Raw genomic sequence first — 24,240 nt, forward strand, 5'->3', positions numbered from 1 at the left:
TGTATCTACCAGCAGTAACTACAGAAGTTTATTTTCACCAATCACCCGTACCTCCTCTCACCCTGACGAAGGACTGCTCACTCTAGGTGTCATGAAGACATTAAAAATACTTGTTGAGGGGTGCCTGGGTGGCTCAGTGGGTTAAGCCTCTGCCTTCGGCTCGGGTCATGATCTCAGGGTCCTGGGATCGAGCCCCGCATCGGGCTCTCTGCTCGGTGGTGAGCCTGCTTCCCCCTCTTCTCTGCCTGCCTCTCTGCCTACTTGTGATCTCTCTCTGTCAAAAACAAACAAACAACCAAACAAAAAACTCAAAAAAAAAAAAAATACTTGTTGAGTTAAACACTGAAGGAGCAAATGTCCAGTAGGGAGATTCTAGCCATGACTATATCTAACAGTAAACATTAATTAATATGTTTGATGATGCTAGCACAGGGCCTAGGACCTAAGCAATGTTTGGGGGACATTTACCAGATGGGCTCTGCAGTGACATTCCCAAATACCTATATCCCCGTTTGGCCATGTAATGGCTAGAAAATATCAGATAGACCATTCACCTCCCTATGCCTCCGTTTCCTCATTCATAAAATAGGGATTAAAATATGACCTACCTTCTAAGAATGCTGTGAAGAGTACATAAAATAATACAGGCCTGGAACACAGTAAGTTCCCACAGTAAGGGAAATGTTATGTGCTGTTGTTATTATTATTATTATTATTATTAATTAAATTGTAAAGGAGATGTGTGTGTGTATCTGCCCATCTCAGGGGCAGGTGCAAAGGAACGAGTAAGAGAACAGGACTGTCAGAGGAAAGGGAAGAATGCGTGTGACAGACAGGAGTGTGCCAGGAGCTGCTCTTTGGGTTCAGCTGCCTATTCCTGGACTAAGATAACCCCACAAGGCCACAAGAAGCCAGGAGAAGAAAGCAATCTTCCAGCACGAGGCTCTCAGCTACTCCCTTCACAGCCCTCTCACCACCTGACCAGACTCCTCAGTACTCACGTATTTCCAGCCCAGAGTGGTTTTGCAGTTTTCACAGTAAATGTCTGCGACTGCGTGGAGTCCTGTTAGCAACACTCGCTCTTCTGCGGGCCCACAGCCCACATTAACTCTGTGCCAAGGGACGGAGAGAGAGAGAGAGAACGGGTAGTTAGTCACACACTAAGCCTTGGTCGTTCAAGCTGAGCTTGCGGCGAGAAAATAACTGAGCATGGATGCCTCAAGGGAAGCCAACGCTGAGAAGGGCGTTGTTTATGACCAAACGTGGTAACAGCTCCTAAAATGTAGCGACGTGGAAACATCTCCATTGAAATGCATTTGGGATCTGCTAGTTCTGATTCAGTGTGTCTACCAAAAAAAAAAAAAAAAAAAAAGTCTTTATGGTTGAGACTTTGCTTGGAATGTTTCTACTAATCCTTCTAACCTTGTGACCTAAGGGGACTAAGTGATGGCCACACTGTGAAGACCAAAGCCAGGAGCATGGGTCCTCAGCTCAGAGCTCACTGATGACTGAACAGAGCTGAAGATGTCGAATGTGACATCTGCACGGTCTTGTCCCTGATTGCAAGGACGAACGAGCCCTGTATTATCTCCAGCTGAGCATGCGAGACTGCCGTTCCCCCAGTTCACCACACTTGTGTGAGCTTCACCTTCCTCTCCTAGGTAGGAAGCTAGAAATGACCTGCCCCACAGCGATGGAGCGCCCTCTAGGCCGAGTGCAGTGGGGAGGCTCTTCACTGCCCAAACCTTTTCCTCCAGACCCAGCTCCCGCAGCGGATCTCCATGTCTTCTGTTCGACCTCCTCTCTTCCTGGATGACTCATCTTAGACCTGGTTCTGAAGCCTCCATGATGAGGCTCTCGGAGGCACTTCAACTTCTTCCCTATGAGCCTAGAGCCCTCTGATGTGCCTACTGTGGGTAGTAAGTGTATTATTTTTAGCCGAAGATGCTGCCCCCCCCCCAAAATTCCCCAAAGATAACTGGCTACCTACTGTGGAGAGTAATGTTTCGTAGGGCTTTTATCATGGCAGAGGGAGGCAGGGACCATTGTTTAATTATCACTGAGCACTCCTCCCGCCACCCGACAAAATTTGCACCAAACCATGGATGTACCAGAGACACTCACACTGAGTTAAAGAGGTATGCTCGTCCTTGACTTCCTTGGAACGACTGAAATGCAAGAAAACAAATCGAAAGTTAGAGATCCATTTCACCCACCCATTCAGGAAACCAGGCCCAAATCACAACAGTCATGACCTTCCAGGATTGACACAGCAAAAAAAAAAAAAAAAAAGGCTCTGAGCCATTTAATAGCCGAGGTGGCAGTTAGCATGGGGGAGGACAAGAAGAGACAATAAATAGAGCTACAGAGCTTGGGCCAGCCCACACTTGGACTGTTTTCACCAGCCCAGGTGAGAAGAGAGAAAAACCAAACTCCACAATTACCATTAGACACTTCTTCCCTCCTGACACCATCAGTTTTACTAATCCACCCAGATCATTGACATTGGCCTTTGCTGGACCGACTTGATTCCAGGATCTGTGCTGGCCACAGCTTTCCTCCCGTTGGTTAGGGAAATCAGTGCAAGCACCTTTGCTGGTCCTCTTGGTCCAACCCTGAGAAGATGGCAAAGAATCCCCAAGGCAAGAAGAACACGCCACCAAACCTGTACTTCTCACCTGCTATAAATCCCAACTGCCCTAAGAGTAAAAATCCTCCCAACTGGGAGCATGGGAGCTCTCCTTTCGAGGTGTAAGCAACTTGATCTCTAGATCACAGGAATGCTCATTAAGCAGCAATCCCATTTTAAATTCTAACTTAAATATGAGCTGCTCTCTTCCGGCTGAAGGGTGGCAGGGAATAGGAGAAACGTGAGCCAGACCTTACCATGCAGTCTGGCATCTACTTCCATTAACACAGGCCCTCGCCGTGTTTCTCTCCTCTGGTTACACTGAAATGTCTGGCTGACATGAACCATCCGTGTTCTGCACCACTGCCTGCATTTTTAATGTGGTCTGACAATCGTACTCTGAATCCAACCTCCTAGGCTTCTCAGAAAACCACTCTAAAAACAAACAAACAAATAAGGGACTCTCCCATGACCTCTATTACTCCGTGGCTGGAGAAATCCAGAGGTGACTGGTTAACAGAGCACCAGAGGGTAGGAGAGAACCAGACAGGGCACAGATCACTGCACACCAGACAGCCACTGTCAGAAATACAGGACCTTAGGGATCAGTGCCACCCGCTAGAACCAAAGGCAACATTTCTGGCCTGTGGAAAAACTGCCTTTGGGGCAGCTGGATTGTTGGTTGCCCCTGACATGCAAATGCACCAGAGGCTGTGCTCCCAGGTGTAGCTCCAAAAAGCGAGCAGATGTTCCCCCAGCTGTCGCTCAGACCCAAACCAGCTCTTTCCTTTGGGTTTTGAAACATTCCTAGGGAACAGAAGAACTCCCAAGCTAGCATGAAGCAGGCATAAAAACCTGGAGGTCTATGCTAGGTGTTTGGAAGAGATGGTATCCCAGTGACACAGACTATGGATTGAGACCACCTGTTAGACACCCAAGCACTGGCAGGGAAGGAAAGCCTCACCGTCTGGCCCCACCAACCTCTGCAGTCTCTTCTCTCGCTAAAACGTCCTTTGCTCTAGTCAGGCTGAACCACACACAGTTCCTGGAACTTGCATTTCACCCGTCTGGCCACAGTGTTCCCTCAGAAGGGGGGCGCTCTTCCACCTGACCAATGCTAAGCCGGCTTTGGCTCAGCTTCCTCTCTTTCGTAAGGCTTTCCCTGCCCTCCCCCGGAAGAGGCACCCACTGGCACCTACGTTCAGAACTCCTCCTGTTCCCCGTCTGTTCCTCTTTCACAGCACTTAACATACTGGATCTAATTTATATGTTTATTTTCTAACTTCCTCACTAGATTGTGAGCTTCCTGAAAAGTGTAGGCCAAGTCTTCACTCTCTCTGAACCCCTAGCACAGAGCACAGGAATCTGGCATACTGCAGGCATTTAAACTAAGTATTTACTCCACAGGTGAATTGCCTCTGATTTCCATTATTTCTGTAAGTGGCTTTACTGATGTGTAAGTGACGTTGTAAACCATACCTGTGTAAAGTGCACTATTTGTATCCACCTGTGAAAACATCACCGGGGCGGGGGGGGGGGGGGGCGGGGGGCTGGGTGGCTCAGTGGGTTAAGCCGCTGCCTTCAGCTCAGGTCATTATCTCAGGGTCCTGGGATCGAGTCCCGCATCCGGCTCTCTGCTCAGCAGGGAACCTGATTCCCTCTCTCTCTCTCTCTCTGCCTGCCTCTCTGTCTACTGTCATCTCTCTCTGTCAAATAAATAAATAAAATCTTAAAAAAAAAAAAAAAGAAAAAGAAAACATCACCAGGGTCAAGACTGTCACACCCACAAGTTTCCTCTGTCCTTCTTTGTACTGCCTTCCATCCTCTCCTCACTCCCTTCCCACTCATCCACAGGCAGCCCCTGCCGTCACTGTCGCTTGCATTTCCCGCTTTTTTTAATAAACAAAATCATACAGGATGCAGTGCTTTTTGTCTGGCTTCCATCACACAGCGTAATTATTCCAAGATTCACCCATGTTGTCGCATTTTATCAAAAGCTAATTCCCTGGGGCACCTGGGTGGCGCCCTCACTTAAGCTTCTGACTCTTGGTTTCAACTCAGGACATGATCTTGGGTCGTGAGATCCAGCCCCGCGTCGGGCTCCGTGCTCAGCGTGGAGTCTGCTTATCCCTCTCTCCCCCTCATCTCTCTTGTTCAAATAAATAAATACAATCTTAAAAAAAAATTCCCTTTTTACTGTTAAGAGTCATATCCCATTCTATGCATTTACTGTAGTTCCTTTTTATTTGGTTTGATTTTCATAAGTGATTTAGACTCATCAACCTCCCAAGTCCCCTTACAGCTCCAAAATTATATTCTCTTATGATTCCTGGTTCTACATTATGGATAATTGGGAGCACCATCTTCTAAGAAACATTTGTTATAAACTTCAAGTTTGGAGCTTGGAAGCATGTGGTTATGGGAAAATAAATTCTAGAAGAAAGCAGACAGGAAGATGACCACACAAAGTAACACACCTCTATTCTCTGTAAGAGGACAAGGCATTTATTTCCCCAACAAACACAGATCATCTACTACACCTAGAGACCATCAGGAATGCAGGGAGAGAAGCAGCACTTGTAAGACTTCCCAGGGTAGAGGTATCCCCAGAAGGTATATAAGACAATCGGAGAAGGGGGGAAAAACCCAAAAATTTTAATCTACTTTGATCTTTTTATATTTTTATCTCAAAAAAAAAAAAAAAAAGTTTCAGGGGCGCCTGGGTGGCTCAGCCCTTAAGTATCGGCCTTTGGCTCAGGTCATGATCCCAGGGTCTTGGGATCCAGCCATGCATCGGGCTCCTTGCTCAGTGGGAAGCCTGTGTCTCCCTCTCCCATGACCCTGCTTGTGTTCCTCCTTTTCTCAAGGTGCCTTTCTGTGTCAAATAAAGAAATAAAGAAATAAAATTAAAAAAAAAAAAAAAAAACTTTCACTGAACAGTCAGAGAGCTTTGCCACTGGGATTTTCCCTGGGCTACTGCCATGTGTGCACAGGTATCTAGAAGGAAGTGTGGGGCTCTCACTGTATGTGTGTGTGGCGTGACAGTGGTACCCTTCAGTCTTTGCTTTCAGCATATTGTGAATACTGCTGTTTTTTGTGTAAAAGGATGTCAGTAATGAGACTAATCTTAAAAAAACACAAAAAACAAAAAAACTGGGCGCCTGGGTGGCTCAGTGGTTTAGGCCTCTGCCTTCGGCTCAGGTCATGATCTCAGGGTCCTGGGATCGAGCCCCACATCGGGCTCTCTGCTCAGCGGGGAGCCTGCTTCCCCCTCTCTCTCTGCCTGCCTCTCTGCCTACTTGTGATTTCTGTCTGTCAAATAAATAAATAAAAATCTTTAAAAAAAAAAAAAAACCAAAAAAACAAAAAAACTCCAACAGACAAATACGGGATACTTGGGGTTCCTAGGTGGCTCAGTCAGCTGTGCGTTTGGGCTCCAGTCCTGAGATCGAGCCCCCTATTAACCCTGTGTTCAGCAGGGAGTCTGTCTGAAGATTCTCCCTCTCCCTCTTCCTTTTCCCCCTGCTCATTATCTCTCTCTCTCTAAAATAAGTAAATAAAATCTTAAAAAACAGGATATTTAAACAGTAGGATCCCTGCAATTTTTTGTACAGAATAGCATACCACAAAGAGGTTCACTTACATCAAAGTACTTAAAAATGTAAAAAAGTCATACATTTTTCTTCTGTAAAAAGATGAACATTCCAAACTCCCTGACCTTTGCTGTAAAAAGTAGCTGACAATACTATGGCACTCTTACTCTGCAATATTTTCCAAAGAATAAACCCACAAAAATCTGTCCCTTCAAAGTATAGGTGATATTTTAACAGGAAATGGGAATAAAATTTCTTTTCAAAAAGTACTTATGCTATGGAGAAAAATGGTATCTGGCAATGTATCTATTTTATATGATCTCTGTACTTTAGAACTGGTATGACTACAAAAAATTGATCAAAATGAATGATATTTAGAAGATAATGCAGGTGGAAATCTCTGTGTTCGAAAAGATTTCTTAGGTCCTGCCCCATAAATATTTTATAAAAGAAAAAGACTGTTAAATTCAATGTCATCAAAATTTCAAACCTGAGACAAGTTAAGCCACAGACTGGGAAAAAATACCCAGAAATCACATCTACGACAAAGCACTTGTACCTAAAATATACAAGGAACTCTCAAAATTCAACAATAAGAAACAAAACCCCCAATTTTAAAATAAGCAAAAGTAGCTCTCTGCTCCTAACCCATTCAACAGTCATCAGAATATTCTGGTATAGTGCCACCCACATCCCCAAGACACAATGGTGAAGGTCAGAGTAAAGGGCAAAATTGGTCATATTGGGCCCCTGGTCAGCAGGGCTGCTTTCAAGGCTGGCAAAGTGGATATACTGTTGCCATCAGTGACACCTTCATAGGTCTCAACTACATGGTCTCCATGTTCCAGTAGGATTCCACCCACAGCAAATTCAACAGCACACTCAAGCTCAGAATAAGAAACTTGTCGTGAATGGGAAGTTCATCTCCATCTTCCAAGAACAAGATCCCGCCAACATCAAATGGGGTGATGCTGGTGTTGAGTATGCTGTGGAGTCCAGTCCACTGGGTTCTTTGCTACCCCATTGAAGGGTGGGCCCAAAAGGGTCACCATCTCTGCCCCTTTCTGCTGATGCCTGTTTCTGGCGGGCATGAACCATGAGAAGTATGACAACCTCCTCAAGATGGTCAGCAATGCCTCCTGCACCACCAACTGCTGGCCCCTCTGGCTAAGGTCACCCATGACAACTCGGTGTCATGGAGGGACTCATGACCACAGTGCATGCCATCATTGCCAACCAAAGACTGTGGACAGCCCTTCTGGGAAGCTGTGGTATGATGGCTGAGGGGCGGCCCAGAATATCATTCCTCCTTCTACTGGCACCATCAAGGTAGGCAAGGTCATCCCTGTGCTAAATGAGAAGCTCAATGGCATGGACTTCCTGTCCCCATCTGCAATGTCAGTCATGGAACTGACCTGCTTCCTGGAGAAAGCTGCCGAACATGATGACATCAAGAAGATGGTGAAACAGGCATCAGAGGCCCCCCCAAGGGCATTCTGGGCTAAAGTCGAGAACCAGGTTGCCTCCTGAGACCTTAACAGTGATACCCACTCTTACACCTTTGATAATGGGGCTGGCATTCTCCCTAATGACCACAGTGTCAAACTCATTTCCTGGTATGACAGTGAATTTGGCTACAGAAACCAGCTGGTGGACTTTACAGTCCATATGGCCTCCAAGGAGTAAAAGCCCCCTGGATCACCAGCACCAGGGAGAGCAAGAGAAGAGACAGAAAGGCCCTCAGCTGCTGGGGAGTCCTTGCCCCAACTCACCACTGGCACAATGAGAATCTCATGACCTCTAGGCAGTTTCCACGCAAGAACCCCAAAGAAAGAGAGGGACTCAGGGAGCCCCTCAATCATCAATAAAGTGTATCACCAATAAAGTGTACTGTACCCAGCAAAAAAAAAAAAAAAAAAAACCCTCAAAAAATTTTTAAATAAAGAATAAAATGAGCCAAAGATTTGAATAGACTTCACCAAAGATAAACAGATGGTAAACAGTCACATGAAAAGATGTTCAGCATCACCAGTCACTGGGGTAAGTGCAAATTAAAATCACAATGAGATACCACCCCTCATACTGGTCAGAATGGTTAAAATTAACAAGTCAGGAAACAACAAATGTTGGCGAGGATGCAGGGAAAGGGGAACCCTCCTACACTGTCAGTGGGAATACAAGCTGGTGTAGCCACTCTGGAAAACACAGCATGGAGGTTCCTCGAAAAGTTGAAAATAGAGCTGCCCTATGAGCCAGCAATTGCATTATTAGGGATTTACCCCAAAGATACAAATGTAGTAATCTAAAGGGCACCAGCACCCCAAAGTTTACAGCAGCAATGTCCACAGTAGCCCAACTATGGAAAGAGCCCAGATGTCCATAGACAGATGAATGGATAAAGAAGATGTGGTATACATATACAATGGAATACTATGCAGCCACCAAAAGAATGAAATCTTGCCACTTGTAACGATGCAGATGGAACTACAGATGGTATTATGCTAAGCGAAATGATCAGTTAGAGAAAGACAATTATCACAGGATATCACTCATATATGGAATTTAAGAAACAAAACAGAGGATCATCGGGGAAGGGAGGGAAAAATAAAACAAGCTGAAATCAGAGAGGGAGACAAATCACAAGAGACTCTTAATCACAGGACACAGACTGAGGGTTGCTGGAGGGGAGGAAGTGGGGAATGGGGGAACGGGGTAACTGGGTGATGGACATTAAGGAGGGCATGTAAGGTAATGAGCACTGGGTGTTATAGAAGACTGATGACAAAACCAAAAAACTCTGGAATAATGAGATTCTGAGAACTTCCAGGTTAGTGAACACATCGTAGCACTCAGTGAGTGACATGCCCTGAAAGGGCATGAAAAGTTCCACCCTCAACCTTTGCTCTCTGTTTCACCACCATTTGGCTGTTCCTGAGTTGTATCCTTTATAATAAAATGATAAGTCATAAGTTAAAAGAAAAACAAAAAACAAAAGACACACAATGAGAGATCACGACACACCTATTAGAATGGTTCAATTTTTTAAGTTGACAAAACCAAGTCAAGAATGTGTAGCAACTGGAACTCTCTCATACACTACAAAACAGCATAGCCACTTTGGACAAGAGTTTGGTGGTTTCATTTATCCAAGTTAAATGAAAACCTATGTTTCAGCAAAGACCTGCAGGAGAAAGTTTTTGGAGCAACTTTATTCTTAATTGTCCAAAACTGGAAACAATCTAAATGTCTCTCGGTTGGTGAACAGATAAAATGGGGCTGCCCATATAACCATAGTCTGCAATACAAGGAACCAACTGCTGATACACATACCAACATGAACGAATCTGAAATGCACTGGGCTATGGTAAGTGGTTGCCAAAGGTTACAGCTAGGGGGAGAGTTTGACTACAAGCAGTAATGGGGGAGACAGAATTACTATCTTCATTATGGGGGTGGTTATAAGACCAAGTGTTTATCACGTAAACTGTATACCAAAGAGTGAATTTTACTTTGTAAAACTAAAAAAAAAAAATTTTAATCCAATAAAAATTTAAAAATAAGCCATCTCTACAATCTCCCATCCATACACTGTATTTCTGTATTTAGACAATTAGGAAGACACAATTTCCTAGTCTATTCAAAAGTATCCCAAACAAAGAGCCAACTGCAAAGTTCTGCAAAAACCTTTGTGTAATTGGGTAAATGGGTTGGAGCATGGGGATCATGATTTTCATAAGCACAAACATGCTAATGTTGCATCTGAATCTGCCTTTCTTATAAGAACTTTCCAGCAAGGGATACTTTTAAAGTATGTAAAATACTCTCATTAGGACATACCTTAGAATTACTATATCAGAAAGTGATAAATGAGCTTTCTTTTTGAAAGAGTGTATTAAATCACATAGCTTCAATAAGATTTGAAAACCAATTTATAATAGTTTCTTTTCCTTTCTAAATTTTAATTAATCATTTCTTTGAATATAGATTTATAATGTATATATTACATAGCAGTATGTGTGTACCACTCTTACGTATCCACAGACTAGGAGTATATACTCAAAACATTTTACTAGTACGGATGTGTGATTTTAAAAGTCTGGGGACCATTCTGGGGGTTTCTGCCTGCTTTAGGGCACGGCCTACGAGTAATTTCCCCTAGCCTGGCATAGCCCAGAATTCCTAGAGAGTACAGGAAGGGGAGGACACATGGCAGAGAAGAGAAATGCCAGCCAGGCCCAGAGGTGCCGCCCACAGACACTATGGTCCCCCCAGGCCACTTCCACAAAGTGTGCTGGCTGAGGCCCACACTATGCAAAGGGCTGTCTTGGAGGCACCACCCCCTCAGGTACCCTTCTGGATAATGGTGAACCTGCTGGCTCAGCTGGCACACAGGACCAGCTGAATTTCCTGAGACAGAACTCTGGAAGCTCTTCCACCATGGCTTCCACTCTGGGCCTCTGCCCAGGCAACATTTATGATGGGAAAAACAGCCACTGAGAACAACAGGCATCTCGCAAACAGACAGACGAGAATAGCGCCGGCTGGGTCACTGTATCCTGTGGGGCCCAGCCCAGCCTGGCATACCCAGGCACGGCCTGGCACTCCCTTGAGTGAGGGTGGTACCAAAGGTGGGGAGACTGAAAGGAAGTTAAGGAAGCAATTAGAATGAAGCAAACAGAATTTCAGACCAGGAGATCCCAAACAGACTGTCAGACACATTTGTTTGCTGTCATTACCGCCAGGCAACAAGGCAGTTCTTTTCCATGTTGTGTATCAACGGAGGCTGGTGTTCAGGACTCCAGGAAAGGTTTTTTGTTTTTTTAAAAAATTACACAACACTTTTCGTCTGTCCTTTAAAGGAAAGTTTAATAGCTCCAGGCCCAGCCCTTCCAGCCAGCTCAAAGGAACGGAAAGGGCTTTGAGTTTCCTGTTTAGTATCCAAAACCACTGATTTCTGGCCCCTTTGAAAGTCTGAAGGCAGTAATTCCACTTAAAAGCAAGGGGACCATTGAAAATGAATACTTTTCGGGGGGACGTGGCAAAAGAGCAAACATATGGGTTCCTTCCCGTCGGTACCAGGCACAGGTCCTCACCCTTGAGCAGACTCAGGCATGAAATCGTCCTAGCATGAAACAGAGCCTCTCCAACTTGGGCCCTCTCCTCTCACTGGGAAGGTCAACTGTTTTTCTTTTTCTCTTTTTTTGGGAGGGTGGGGGTAGTAGAGATTTGGCGGGGGGGAGGCAGAGCCAAAGAGGCTCCACACCCAGCCCAGAACCCAAAGAGGGGCTTCATCTCACGACCCTGAGGTCATGACCTGAGCCAAAACTGAGAGTCCGATGCTCTACTGACTGGGCCACCCAGGCGCCCTAGAGGTCAACCATTTTTAATGGAGCATGTGCCTCAGGAGGGGCAGAGATATGAGGGAAGCAGATGTCCATCTGTCCACCCAGATGCACCACCTGGGAGCTAGGTGCCTATCTGCGCATGAAAAGAGGATCTAGCCTTGGAATCAGAAGATCAAGATCAAATCCTGGTTTTACCACAACTTATTAACTACTTGACAAGAGGAGAAATATTTAGTCTCTCTCAGCTTTGACATCTTTTACATCTGCAGATGGAAACCATGCCTATTTCATAGGGTTTTTGAGGATAATAAGTAAAACAAGGTAAATGAAGTCCAGAGTTAAAGGAAGGTTAGTTTCCTCTCTTTCCTCTTTGGCCTTTTCAGGAGCCTGGACAAGTGAGATGAAAAGGCTGATTCTAATCTACTTGGGTTTTCAAAATCCTTTTCTTTGGTGACTTTGATCTCCCCCATTTCTCTACTATTATGACAAAGGGCAAGGGTTCCACTCTTTGCAACTCAACGTCTCCATAAAAATGGAGGGATGAGACTGAAGCTCCCCATGATCCTTTCCAGTCTTATTTTGTGAATCCTTTGAAGCACTTAGTGCTTGCTTCTCCGACCTCCCATCCACAGGCAGTGTGAATTACATGGGCTTCAAATAGGCAGACTACCAGAGCTTAAGTCCTGGCTTTGCCATGTACCAGCCACACTACTAACTTGAGCAAGCCAATTAACTGCTCTGAGACTTAATTTCCTAATCTGTAAAATGGGCACAATAAAACAGTACTCACATCAGCTTTCTATGAGAAATAAAGGAGATGCTATGATGAAAGAAAGTGCTTCATAGGGATGCCAGGGTGGCGCACTTGTTAGGCATCTGCCTTTAGCTTGGGTCATGATCCCAGCGTCCTGGGATCAGGTCCCACATCGGGTTCCTTGCTTAGTGGGGAGCCTGCTTCTCCCTCTCCCACTCCCCTTGCTTGTGTTCCCTCTCTGGCTGTGTCTCCTCTCTCTGTCAAATAAATAAATAATATCTTTTTTTAAAAATAAATAATAAATAAAAAAACAAAGTGCTTCATAAACTTCAAGGCTTTATGTATATTGTGTTGTTGTTACAATTTTTTTACTATACGGTTATAAAAGAACTTATTAGTACACAAATAAAGTTCAGTTCTTTTTAACTGAAATGTAATTCCCATTATCATAAAAGTCACCTTCTTAGTATAGAATTCAGTGGCTCTTGATATGTTCGTAAGTTTGTGCAATCATCACCACTAAAATTCCAGAACATTTCCACTCTCTAAAAGCAATCTCATGTCGTTACCAGTCACCTTTCACCCCCTCTGTCCCAGGCCCTGGCACCCACAAATCTATTCTCTGCCTTCCTATGTTTGCAAAAGGCACCATACACTATACTATCAACCATCTGAGCAAGAAGACAGCACAAGTATTAGACAGAGATACAAAGGAGGGTCAGCAAAACCCCCTGCCCTTGGGATGTTGGCTAAACATCCGGCCTCAGCAGATCTGACAGTCTGCCGGGGAGGGCCCAGTCAGTCCTTTTTCCTTTCTCATTCTTTTCTCCATCCATGGTCAGGCCCAGTGGAGTTTCCCATTTAGGGTCAGGGTAAGCCACAGGCTCCATTCCAAAGAACTGAAACCCATGCAAAATAATACTGGATCCTGTCTGGACTTCACCCTTGAGGAAGCATATGGAGAAAGTGGGAAGGGTGATAATAAGGAACAATAAAAATGATGCAAACTTCCAGAATTAGAACCCAAGTGCAGAATTACAACTTAGAGCCAGTAAGCCTTTAGCTAAGAGGAATAGAAGACTAAAAGGGATTTCTTCCATTTTCTCTGCCATAAGAGGAGAAGGAAATGGACATAAATGGAAATAAGAGACTTGGGTTAATTATAAGGGAAGAATTTCCTGACTCTGTAGGACTTCCACACGAGGACAAGAGTCACTAGGAAAGATCAAAACCATTTGTATGTGCTTATGGATTACAAAAAGCTTTTACATATCTGTCTAGAAACCTTGAGATGAGCTGGGAAGCCATGTGGGCTGCCTAGGGGCAGAAGTATGGCCTCCTACAGCCCTTGTCCCCTGGCTTTGAGCTCTGGTAGGTCTCAGTTCACCCTCACATTCCCTCAACAGATGGAGAGAGGGGCGGAGAAGGCACTGGCTCTCAAGGAGGAAATATCTGCTGTGTGGAGTCATAAAATTCCAAGGGCATGGGAGCATACACGATGCAAATGATGCAAGGACTGAACGGCAAAAACAAAAGGTGCTGAGCAGTCTGGGTGCCACAATTTATTGCTTAAAGGGGGATATTCTGGGATCTAAGTCACTTAACGGTCAGACCATTCAAATTCACCTTCCTGTTGACCTGCCTGAAACAGGCTGCTTTTAGGGATGGACACAGACTACAGAGAAATGGAAGGGAAACTGAGAACGGACTAGAGAAAGAGCCTGCAAAGTCTGCTCCCTCTTGATGTCTGCCGGATGTTCACTGGAAAGGATGCAGGCTTTGGAGCAAGCTGTGCAGCCTTGAGCAAGTCACTGCATCTTTCTCAGCCTCAGGGCCCCATCTAAAAAAAGGGAGAAAGCTAAAGCCTACTCCATAACGCCCTGTTCTAAAGGGATGTTGTGTTCAACGAATGCCTGTACATAAAGCACAGTGTGTGGCTCATGAAACAGCACTTAATAAATGTGTTTCCTTTCACCACCATGGGCATCTGGATTTAAAATAAGAGAGGCAGGACTACTCTGGAAAGGGTGGGCTGTCTTGCCAGAGCCTCCCCAGACTCTCTTCCAAACCCCCAACAGCCACAGAGCCCCACAGCTCCTCTCCCACACCTCTCCCAGCTGTTCTAAGAACTTCAGATGTGGTCTGGGGCCGTGGGCTTGTTCTCTGTTGAACTAAGAGCAGATAAGACTCCCTAGTTTGTGGCAAAGGGTTAGGACAGCAGATGCCAACATAAACATGCAGCCAGTGGGAAAACAGATGCTGCCCACTCAACATCCTGCATTCGCTCCTTGCTCTCCATACACAAGGCCCAAAAAACATGCATTCTTCAGAAAGATCAAGAGCAGGGGACTCCTGTCATCAGAGAAGTCCCACCCTCCATAGAAGAAAGCTGATACCTCGTGACCCTCACTAGGAGACTGGACCATGGAGACTGGACCATGGAGACTGGCTTCTGAGTTAAGAGAGTAGAGGCAGTAGAATCAGAATGCAATGGTAGCCAAGTGATAAATACTGGGGCCCTTTGCAGTTCAGTTCAAATATAAAACTAAAATTTCAAGGGGGCTAAAATAATGGAACTCGAATTTCTCTCAAAACCCTCAGCCTCTTGAAAATAATTCACTATGAGCTGCTAAAATAGATAATGCAAGTTAATATACCCAGGAAGGACAAATACCAATTTCTTGGATTTCTGTTTCAATCCACACTTCTGGACACTGGCAGCTGGGGATGTCCTTACACCACAGAGATATCTCATGTCGGGGGCAAAACCCCCAGACTAGTATAGGGGAGAATGAAGATAGGACACCAAGGCTATTGTCCAAGGGACTTCCTAAAAGAAAGGAGCCTAACACAATTAGACTAATGCTGACATGCATATAGGGCATCAGTATACAAAGCCCTTTCCCATACAATAGGTGATTCAATCTCGAACACAACAGAGAAAACTGAAACCCAGAGCTGTTTGGATGACCTTCCCATTTCATACAGCTTATTAAGTCAAGGTCAGAACATAAATCTATAGCTTTTGACTCCAAGTTCCAAGATTTTTCTAGAGCATGTTCACCTGGAAAACCTGTCTCTCTGATGAAGAAGAATGGATCAAGCTGTCAGAATTGATGACAGTCTCTCAGGCTATTCAGCTTCCTCTGCTCTGATTCCGTATTTACTTAGCAACTGCCTAAATTTAATTCTCTCCCTCAAGTGGGTTTACCTTCAAGGAAGACAACACACAGTCTGAGCTTTCAGGATTATCTGTTTCACTGTAAATTAATGAATTCTGGTCTACCTATTAAATTCCAGTGAGTTGTGCTAGGTGAATGGCTTCACCAGAGCTTGGCCACTCTTGAGTGGAGAGGTAAAATTAAATTTGTAAACCTACAATGCTTAAGGCTGACTGAAGACCACCCAAGGAATGTTCTCCGCAACCCAGCCTGCAAACAGCCTTCCCAGCTCACTTCTGAATAAATGATTCTCTTTTCACAATCTGTGGGAAAAAAGGATTAAAGGCAAAGAAGCCCCTTAAAATCCCTTCTTTGGTACCTGGATGTCATGGCAATGAGCAAGAGAACCCAGAAAAGTGAGCTAAAAAAGACAGACTTAACTAATTGTAGTTTTCAGGAATCTCATGCAGTAGACTCCAGTTTGGGTACAGCAGAGGATCTCAAAACAAAACAAAACAAAACAAATCATACCCATGACTCTGTCCAGTTTTAATTTCATAGACCATTGGGACTTGAAGGATCTTCAAATATCAGCCATTCATCCGACACATGGCTCTTACCCACATTTCTACCAAACTTCTTCCAGGGATAAGGTACTCGCTACCTCCCCAGGAGACTCATCCTACTTCCAGTTGTTCTGACTCTACCAAAGTTCGTTGTATGAGCTGAACTCTGTCTCCTGAGAGCTTCCTGAAAGCCCCATCTTTATATCCTCTGGTGCCAAATAACACTTTGAATGACAGCTTTAGAATTCACATCAAGGTTTCCTTGTACCGGCTGAACTTCCCCGGGGTTAGGAGCTTGGTATGATGGAAGAATTAGATAGTTGTATGAACTAGATACAATTCCCAGCTGTGGCACTTCCTCTACCATGTGCTCTTGTGGAAACTCACCTCTGGCCTCAAGTTCTTCCTCTGCCAAATGGGACTGCAATACCCACCTTACAGAAAGTCAAGGAAATAGCACGGAACAGGGTTTCATAAATGGCGGCACTCTTCCACCACTTCCTTCTAATTTCTGTATGTGGCATGGCTGTACCCTTACCAAGTTTACCACTATCTTCTAAAACTCATTTTTCACTTCCTATTAGGTGTTCTCTAAACACCTTCAACACTCTGCTCTCCTGGAAATGCTAAGCATAGCACGGGGCCTTACACAGTTGACTTTGGGTTGTATATGCAAAAGCAGGCTAATTAACGTGTTGCTCCCCACTGTGGCAGCTGTCCAGCACAGGGCTTTCCTCCAGCAGGCAGAATCGCACACATCTACACCTACCCCCTATATCATATACCACCACCCTCACCCAAGGGACTGGGCTTAGGAGTCCAGTTATAAGAAATAGTAATGAAGGATGAGACAATGTTATTTTAAAGGGCCATGGTGGGGCTTGAGGAAATCACAGCCAAAAGGCTCTTATGAAAGAGACAGGAGCATATAAATGAGGATAAGGTGCTTGCCAAAGTGCAAAAGTTGGGCACTGGTAATTCAAGGTACTCCTTCTAGAAACAGAACATGACTGGGTCAGAATAACTAGCTCACTCACTCCCACCCCTGCCAGACAAGGCTAGCTCGTCTGCCTCCAACAACATGATGTCCTTGGGCAGATCTCTGATCCTCTGAACTGGGAGTTGCATCATCTGTGAAATGAGGGGGTTGAGTAAGGTCTCTTCCGAGGATGAACATTCTGTGAGTCCATGTTCTCAAGAGAGTAAACGCCTCACACATTAAACGATCATTTGTGACTCAAGAGTTAGACCTCTTCTCTTGTGTTTTTGAACTTCCTGTTTATCTGCATAAAAAGTCTTTTCTGCTCATCAGCTGGCCTATCTTATCTGACAATTCCTATTTTAGGACTCTCATCTTCAAGACAGAGACTTAATCCTTTTCACATTTTCTGGTGCTCAACCTTCTTCCCTGGCCAACACTAAAGCCCCAGGCAGATTGTGAAATATCAAGCACTGGAAAATCATTTTCTGAACAAAACAGTTTTGTGTCACATGAATGTAGTCTATGATTTAAAAAGAGGGGGAAAGGGTGCCTGGGTGGCTCAGTTGGTTAAGCGTCCACCTTCAGCTCTGGTCATGATCTCAGGTCCTGGGATCGAGCCCCGCATCACAGGGAGCCTGTTCCTCCCTCTCCCTTTGCCCCTCCCCTGCTCGTGTGCTCTCTCACCCTCTCTCTCAAATAAATAAACAAAACCTTTAATACATAAATAAAATAAAAAGTGAGGGAAAACCTAAATGTCCAATAGTAAGGCTGTAGCTTAGAATCTTGTGATAAATCACAATGAGGAATGCTGTGTGCCTCCATAATTATAAGTCAACAACTGTATCTAATAAGCAGCTATGGATGGCCCAGACCTTGCTGGGCACCAAGGAAAACAGAGCATGCCAGCTCTGTCCTGAAGGTGCTTATAATCCAGCTAATTAGAAAACAGGACTAAAATACACAAAAAAGGGGTGCCTGGGTGGCTCAGTGGGTTGAGCCTCTGCCTTCTGCTTAGGTCATCATCTCAGGGTCTCGGATCGAGCCCCACACCGGGCTCTCTGCTCAGCAGGAAGCCTGCTTCCCCCTTCTCTCTGCCTGCCTCTCTGCCTGCTTATGATCTCTATCAAATAAATACATAAAATCTTTAAAAAAAATAGTTTAAAATACACAAAATATGTATCAAACAATGCATATCAGTGCGACACATTATGGGTGTGAAAGGAGTTTTTGGGAACACATGCGGAACTGCAGAGGATGAGAACACTATGGTTGCTGACAGAGCAGAGGTCTTTCCCACTGAAGAAATACGAGCACTTACCCTAGTCTCAGCAAGACCCATCTACATCCCCATCTCCTTCCTCGGAGAGGCTAATAACTCCACGAGAACTCAGCAAAGGTCCCTAGATGTTTGCAACTATACCTTGGGTCTTCCATAGTTTGCTATCTCCTCAGGGCATTGTCTCAAGTATTATCTGTGTTTTTTTAAAAGTGAGGAAAGACAACAGCTGATGGGGACAAAACCTCTCCTGGAAGCTAAGTCTCCAGAAATCCCTGCCTCTCTTTTGGCTGAGTGTAAGCATTGTCTATTGTGCACACATCTTACACAAGGCATTCTTACCACTCCCCCTTCCACTAATTTTTCCCTACTGATGGGGGTGGAGATGGTGTGGGATCCTTAACAGCAACAGGCAGCAAATTTGAAAGCCGAACTTTTAGTTTTTAAACAAGGACCAGCCAGTTGGACCACAGAGTGGGTGTTTCCATGCAAATTCCAGCACTTTCAAGTTGCTCCATGAACTTTGAGCCCAGCCAGGACAGCAAACCTTGTTTTTTTGCAGCCAGCTCTTTGATTAGGTCTAGAGAGGGACTCAATTAGCATCATGGAAACACGGAGCAGATTTCAGAAAGGAAAGGTCAGCTGCAAGCCCTAGCATTTGCTATCAGCCATCTGCCAAGCAGGAAGTGCTACTCAGATCTATTTTTAATCATCTTCCCTAGGCGAGGGCTCCTGAGAGAATGCAGAGGCCAGGCTTATTCCAAGACAAACATTTAATTGCTACCTTTCTGTACACATTTTAAAACAGTCTCTGGATACTCAACACTAGCTTATCCATCCATGCCCAGTTCCTGGGTTCTAGTGTGCTGGTATCGACTTGCAAGGCTGTGTTCGGAGGCCACAGTTGAGGACCTCGTCTTGAGGAAATTCCTGCCTGAAATATCAACTAACTCCACATAACACAACAATCCCTATACCTGGATTTCAGTGATTTGTTCTGACTGCAGAGGACAGGGAGGAGAGATGATGTGTGTAAATCTGGGAGTACATGTTCATTCCCCAGAGCAGTGAGCCGGGCAAAGCTAACTATGCAAACTTCCTGCTCATTTTTATTTCAAGTGCATCCACCTCTTCAAAAAGGTAAATTAAAACCAGCTCATGTGGCAGTAACTCATCTGTTTACTCAAGATATGGGTTGGCAGGGGCACCTGGGTGGCTCAGTGGGTTGAGACTCTAACTTTGGCTCAGGTCATGGTCTCAGGGTCCTGGGATCGAGGTCCACATCGGGCTCTCTGCTCAGCAGGAAGCCTGCTTCCTTCTCTCTCTCTCTCTGCCTGCCTCTTTGCCTACTTGTGATCTCTGTCAAATAAATAAATAAACAAACGAACAAACTAACTAACTAAAAAATTTTTAAGAAAAAAGAAAAAAAGATATGGGTTGGCTAACCAAAGAGTAAAAGTTTCTCCTCTCAGTTCCCAGGGACTCAGTCTGTGTTGTGGCTGGTCATCCAGGCCCAGGAACATTTTGTGCGCTGGCTTCATCCCCCCCCTGACTAGTAGCAGCACTCATGTCTCAGTTCCAGCCAGCCCAAGGAATGAAACATCCCTGCAAAAGTCTGGACAGGGAGTCAGGCACGGCTGTGGCAGATTATGCAGAAACAAGAGCCTGGCTCAGGAGTCCCGGCATTCTCTTCTCCCAGCCCACACATCCAACAGAGAGTTTCCTTGTCTCTTGACACTTAAAAACTTTCAGCCTCCTATTTCCACTCTACAGTAAAGTCTGAGCACATGTACAATTATGCCTCAGCCAAGTCCCATCTACCAATAAAAGGCATGGGATGGCTGGCTGGCTGCCACTCCGGGCCTGCCCCATCAAACACAGTCCTTGGGAGCAGCAGGACCCATTATGTTGCACGACAAAGGGACAAAAGGGTCTGCTCCAGGTTTTACCCACCTCTCCACCCTCCCTCTTCTCTCCTCTTAGGAGCTTATCTGTCAGAGAGCAGCCAATGGGAAAGCTAAGCCGAAAGGGCACCTTGGCTGTGGGATCTCTGCCTGACAATGTGAAATAAGAGACTGAGTATTTGGGGCAACTTAACACCAGCAGGAGCCCAGCCAGAGGGTCAGGGAGGAAGGAACTGATGGGCAGACAAGTGTTTCACAGGAGATCTCTCTCCCAGGGTGGAATTCTCCCCTCAGTGCTGTGGAGCTCTACTCTAGTGAGCTGGAGACCACATGTCCCTGGGGGCGGGGGACGGGGGGGGGGGGGGGGGGGAGCCACTGCACAGGGTCACTCTCCCTGACCCAGTTGGACCACAAATTAATTAGGGCTTCTGAGCCCTGCTGACTCTTGAGTTCCTCTTCTTTCTGGTTTCAGGAGCAAAAGGAGCTAATTAGTAAACAGCTTAACAAAGAATAACTCTACTTCCACCCCTGCTGAGAATCACCTAAGCTCTTTCTCCATCCCTTCCCACAGGCCATGGCTCTATTAAAAAACAAACTAACAAACAAACAAACCTGGGCACCTGGCTGGCTCAGTCGGTTAAGCATCTGCCTTCCACTCAGGTCATGAGCTCGGGGTCCTGGGATCAAGTCCCACATTGGCTCCTTGCTCAGCGGGGAGCCTGCTTCTCCCTCTGTCTGCTGCTCCCCCTAATTATGAGTGCACTCTCTCTTTGGCAAATAAATAAATAAAATCTTGAAAAACAAACAAACCAACCAACCCAAGAGACGACTGAGTGCTGTGTGGGTGTAAGTTCGAGACCCCAGGAATAGGGGGTTACCTTGAGATTCAGAGCCAGGCATACAGCCTCAGAAGCACCGAGAGAGTAGGCTGGGCTGAGCTTCTCGGCAAATTTAGATCAAGAAATTCTTAGGTATGAACTGAGAGTCACTCTTGAATTCCAATTCTGGTTCTGCCATTTCCTAACTTGGTACCCTCGAACAATTCATTGTGGCTAAGCCTTGCTTTCCTCATCCCAAAATGGTCACAGTCGGAGTACATCTCTCCCTGGGTCAGTCTGAGACAAAAGATGCGAGCCACAGAAACAGTGCCCAGCACTGTGCTAATGGTATTTTGTTAGCACTCCGTAAAATGATGACTATTACCACCACTATTAGAAGATAGTCTCCGAAGAACTTTCCTTTTTCAAACAAATGTTAGTCAAAACCACCCTTTGTGGGGTGCTCGGGTGGCTCAGTGACCCACTTAGGGGGTCGGTTCAGTGCTTGGCAGGGAGTCTGCTTGAGAGTCTCTCCCTCTACCCCCTCCCCGCCCCACCTTGTGCACACTCTCTCTCTCAAATAAATAAATCTTAAAAACAAAACAAGACAAAAATGCCCTTTGTGCCAAAGGGCTAGAAGGTAGACAGTAAGCCCTGGCTACTTTCAGAGTGCTGAGGAGGCTGGGACTAGGGGGAGGCAAGCCAGAAAGCTGGCACAGCATTTTTAAGGAGGCCTTTGGTTGGAGGTACTGCCCCTACACCTGGACAGCCCTAAGAGTGAGTGCGTCCTTAAATCTGGTGTTCAAAGTGATGGTTTCCTTGCCCTAGGCAGGGCTTTTGTTCCCAGTCACAACCAGACCTACGGAATGGGAATTTCTAGAGGTAGGTAGTGAAGACTGGCCTTTTTATCCCAGGTTATTCTGATGTGCTGTCAGATCTGGGAATCTGTGCCCAAGAATCCCTGTTTTCTCAGGCCAGTTTCCACCACCCTCAGGCGTAGGCTAACATCTGTCTCTCCCCTTCACTCTCCCCTGTTCCCAACCCCCATGACTCCACCAAAAGCCTTTTGAGTTCTGCAACTCTGTTCTCACTTTAACGTAATAGAAAAACTCATAAATGTGGGGCTGCAACTGCCACCTCATGATGACTCAGTGAGCTTCCAGCAGCCAGCCGAGAGGGTCACGCAAAAGGGAACACATGCTCCAGCAAACCAGAGAACTGTGAAAGGCCCTCTTCTCAGAGTTATGGGAGCTTGGTGTCCACTAATGCTTTATCTGGCTGCTGCTTAACTGAAGGCATCACCAGGGAGGAAATGAACCTGCCTATGAATTACAGCACAGGTTTAAGTCTCAGCATTTATGAACTGGATACAGTATCAACCTTCATGTCTAAACAAAGCTCATGGATATACAGTTTCCAGAAGGTGGGTAAGTTGATTTTATGAACTAGGCCATGCTATATATAACGTTCTAGTCCAATCTCAATCAAATGCTATCACTCCCTTGCCCGAAGTGCTTTTCGTGGCTCCCCACAGCATACAAAACTGAATCTAAATTCTTAGCTGGGCCTTCTGGGCCTTGTGCGATGCACCCCTGCTGACCTCCTGCTTCCCCTTCTCAGCCTCTCCTTACACTTGATCTCTGCTAGGCTATTTCTCTGCCCTCATCAGAATGAACCCCCTTCCTTTTCCCATTCACTTAGAAAAAATTCATCCTGCTCCTTGCTCCCACAGCACAGTGAATAATCGCCTCCTCAAAGCTGGTGTTTCACTATAGATGGTGTTTCACTTATAATAATTTATCTGGGGGCGCCTGGGTGGCTCAGTAGGTTAAAGCCTCTGCCTTCAGCGCAGGTCATGATCCCAGAGAAGCAGGCTCTCTGCTCTCAGCTGGGAGCCTGCTTCCCTTCCTCTCTCTGTCTGCCTCTATGTCTACTTGTGATCTCTGTCTGTCAAATAAATAAATAAAATCTTTAAAAAAAAATTTATCTGTCTGCCTTCCCCACTAGATCATAAGCTCCTTAAGGGCAAACATTTTCATGTGTCCACTGCTGTTTCCCCAGCACCTCATGCAGCAGAACTCCACAAGTGCTGAATGGTCAGAGAGGTAACAGGACTTACTTGATGCCAGGCTGAAGAGTTTGTGGCAGAGCCAGGCCTGGAGCAGAGGTGGCTTAACCCTTCATTCAGGGCTTTTAAAATGATGCCACAGACTCTCCATCTGTGGGGCCCCACACGGTTTTCCCATGAGGGTGATGAGACTGTGTGAAACTATGTGCACCGTCCGGCTTAGTCACCTTGTAACTTTGGTGGGAACCTGGGGCTGAGGCTGAAGTCTGGCCTGAGCAGCTGAATGACACCAGAGTGTCAAGTGGGGCTACTCAATGGGCGCAGTGCACTGGCTCCTACAGCATCTGGACCACCTGTAGCTACCGTGATGGTTTTAGAATCCTCCTGAAATCACATAACCCCTTTCCCCAACACTCACTTCACAGCATTCATTCCTGTTCTATAGCCTAGGAATCAGCAAATAATGCACAAGGGCCCAACTGAGCCTCTCACCTGTTTCATAAGCATTTAACTGGAACACAGCCATGCCAGTTTGTTTATGTCTCAATGGCTGCTGAGTTGGGTGGTTGAGACCATATGGCCAGCAAAGACTAAAATATTTACTATCCGGCCTTCACAGAAAAGTTTGCCGACCCCCCGATTTAGCTGAAGGCAGAGGGATGGAAGACTCCAAAGAGCCCCCTCCCCCAGCAAGAGACTGGCTGCCCCCACTCTGCAAGTTAGTGGACCAACTGGCTTTTGCATGATGTCATTTCTTTTTTTAGCACTGGTTACAGGCCTGGGATCTGGGAGGAGATTTTTGCCTGACAGAGACACACAGGGGCCTGAAACACCTAGCACGTAGCCTGGGATATAGGAGTGCTCAGCAAGGGTTTATTAAATAAAGACACAAACAAAGGCCTGGGACGTGAGTCCGTCTGTGCCCCGGAACCCAAGTCCATCCTCCCTCCTGTCAGTTTCAAGGTGACCAGTCACACAGGTGCCTGGCAGCAGCCTGGTGACCTAGATTTGTCAGACCTTATCTTATCGGCTTTCCTTCCTCGTGTATTTACCCAGCACCTGCCCCCACAGTGCCCAGGGCAGACTGGCCTGTTGTTTTTACAGAGAAGGAGACAGACAGGGAGGAGCTTTCCTCCCCCACAGA

General features: G+C 45.8%; 1 protein-coding gene across 3 annotated transcripts in view; it reads right to left on the bottom strand.

Annotated features, from left to right (window-relative positions):
• The window catches only part of YPEL2 (yippee like 2), a 63,718-nt gene that overhangs the window by 6,853 nt on the left and 32,625 nt on the right, over positions 1-24,240 (bottom strand). For all 3 annotated transcript variants that reach the window (XM_032323044.1, XM_032323046.1, XM_032323045.1), the window contains exons 3-4: positions 2,125-2,168; positions 1,002-1,110 (exon numbers count right to left, since the gene is read on the bottom strand). In XM_032323044.1, the coding sequence (XP_032178935.1) occupies positions 1,002-1,110; positions 2,125-2,168 (153 nt within the window). The remainder of the gene's footprint in view (positions 1-1,001; positions 1,111-2,124; positions 2,169-24,240) is intronic.

This window comes from Mustela erminea, chromosome 18, assembly GCF_009829155.1.
Source record: "Mustela erminea isolate mMusErm1 chromosome 18, mMusErm1.Pri, whole genome shotgun sequence".
Classification (NCBI taxonomy): Eukaryota; Metazoa; Chordata; class Mammalia; order Carnivora; family Mustelidae; genus Mustela; species Mustela erminea.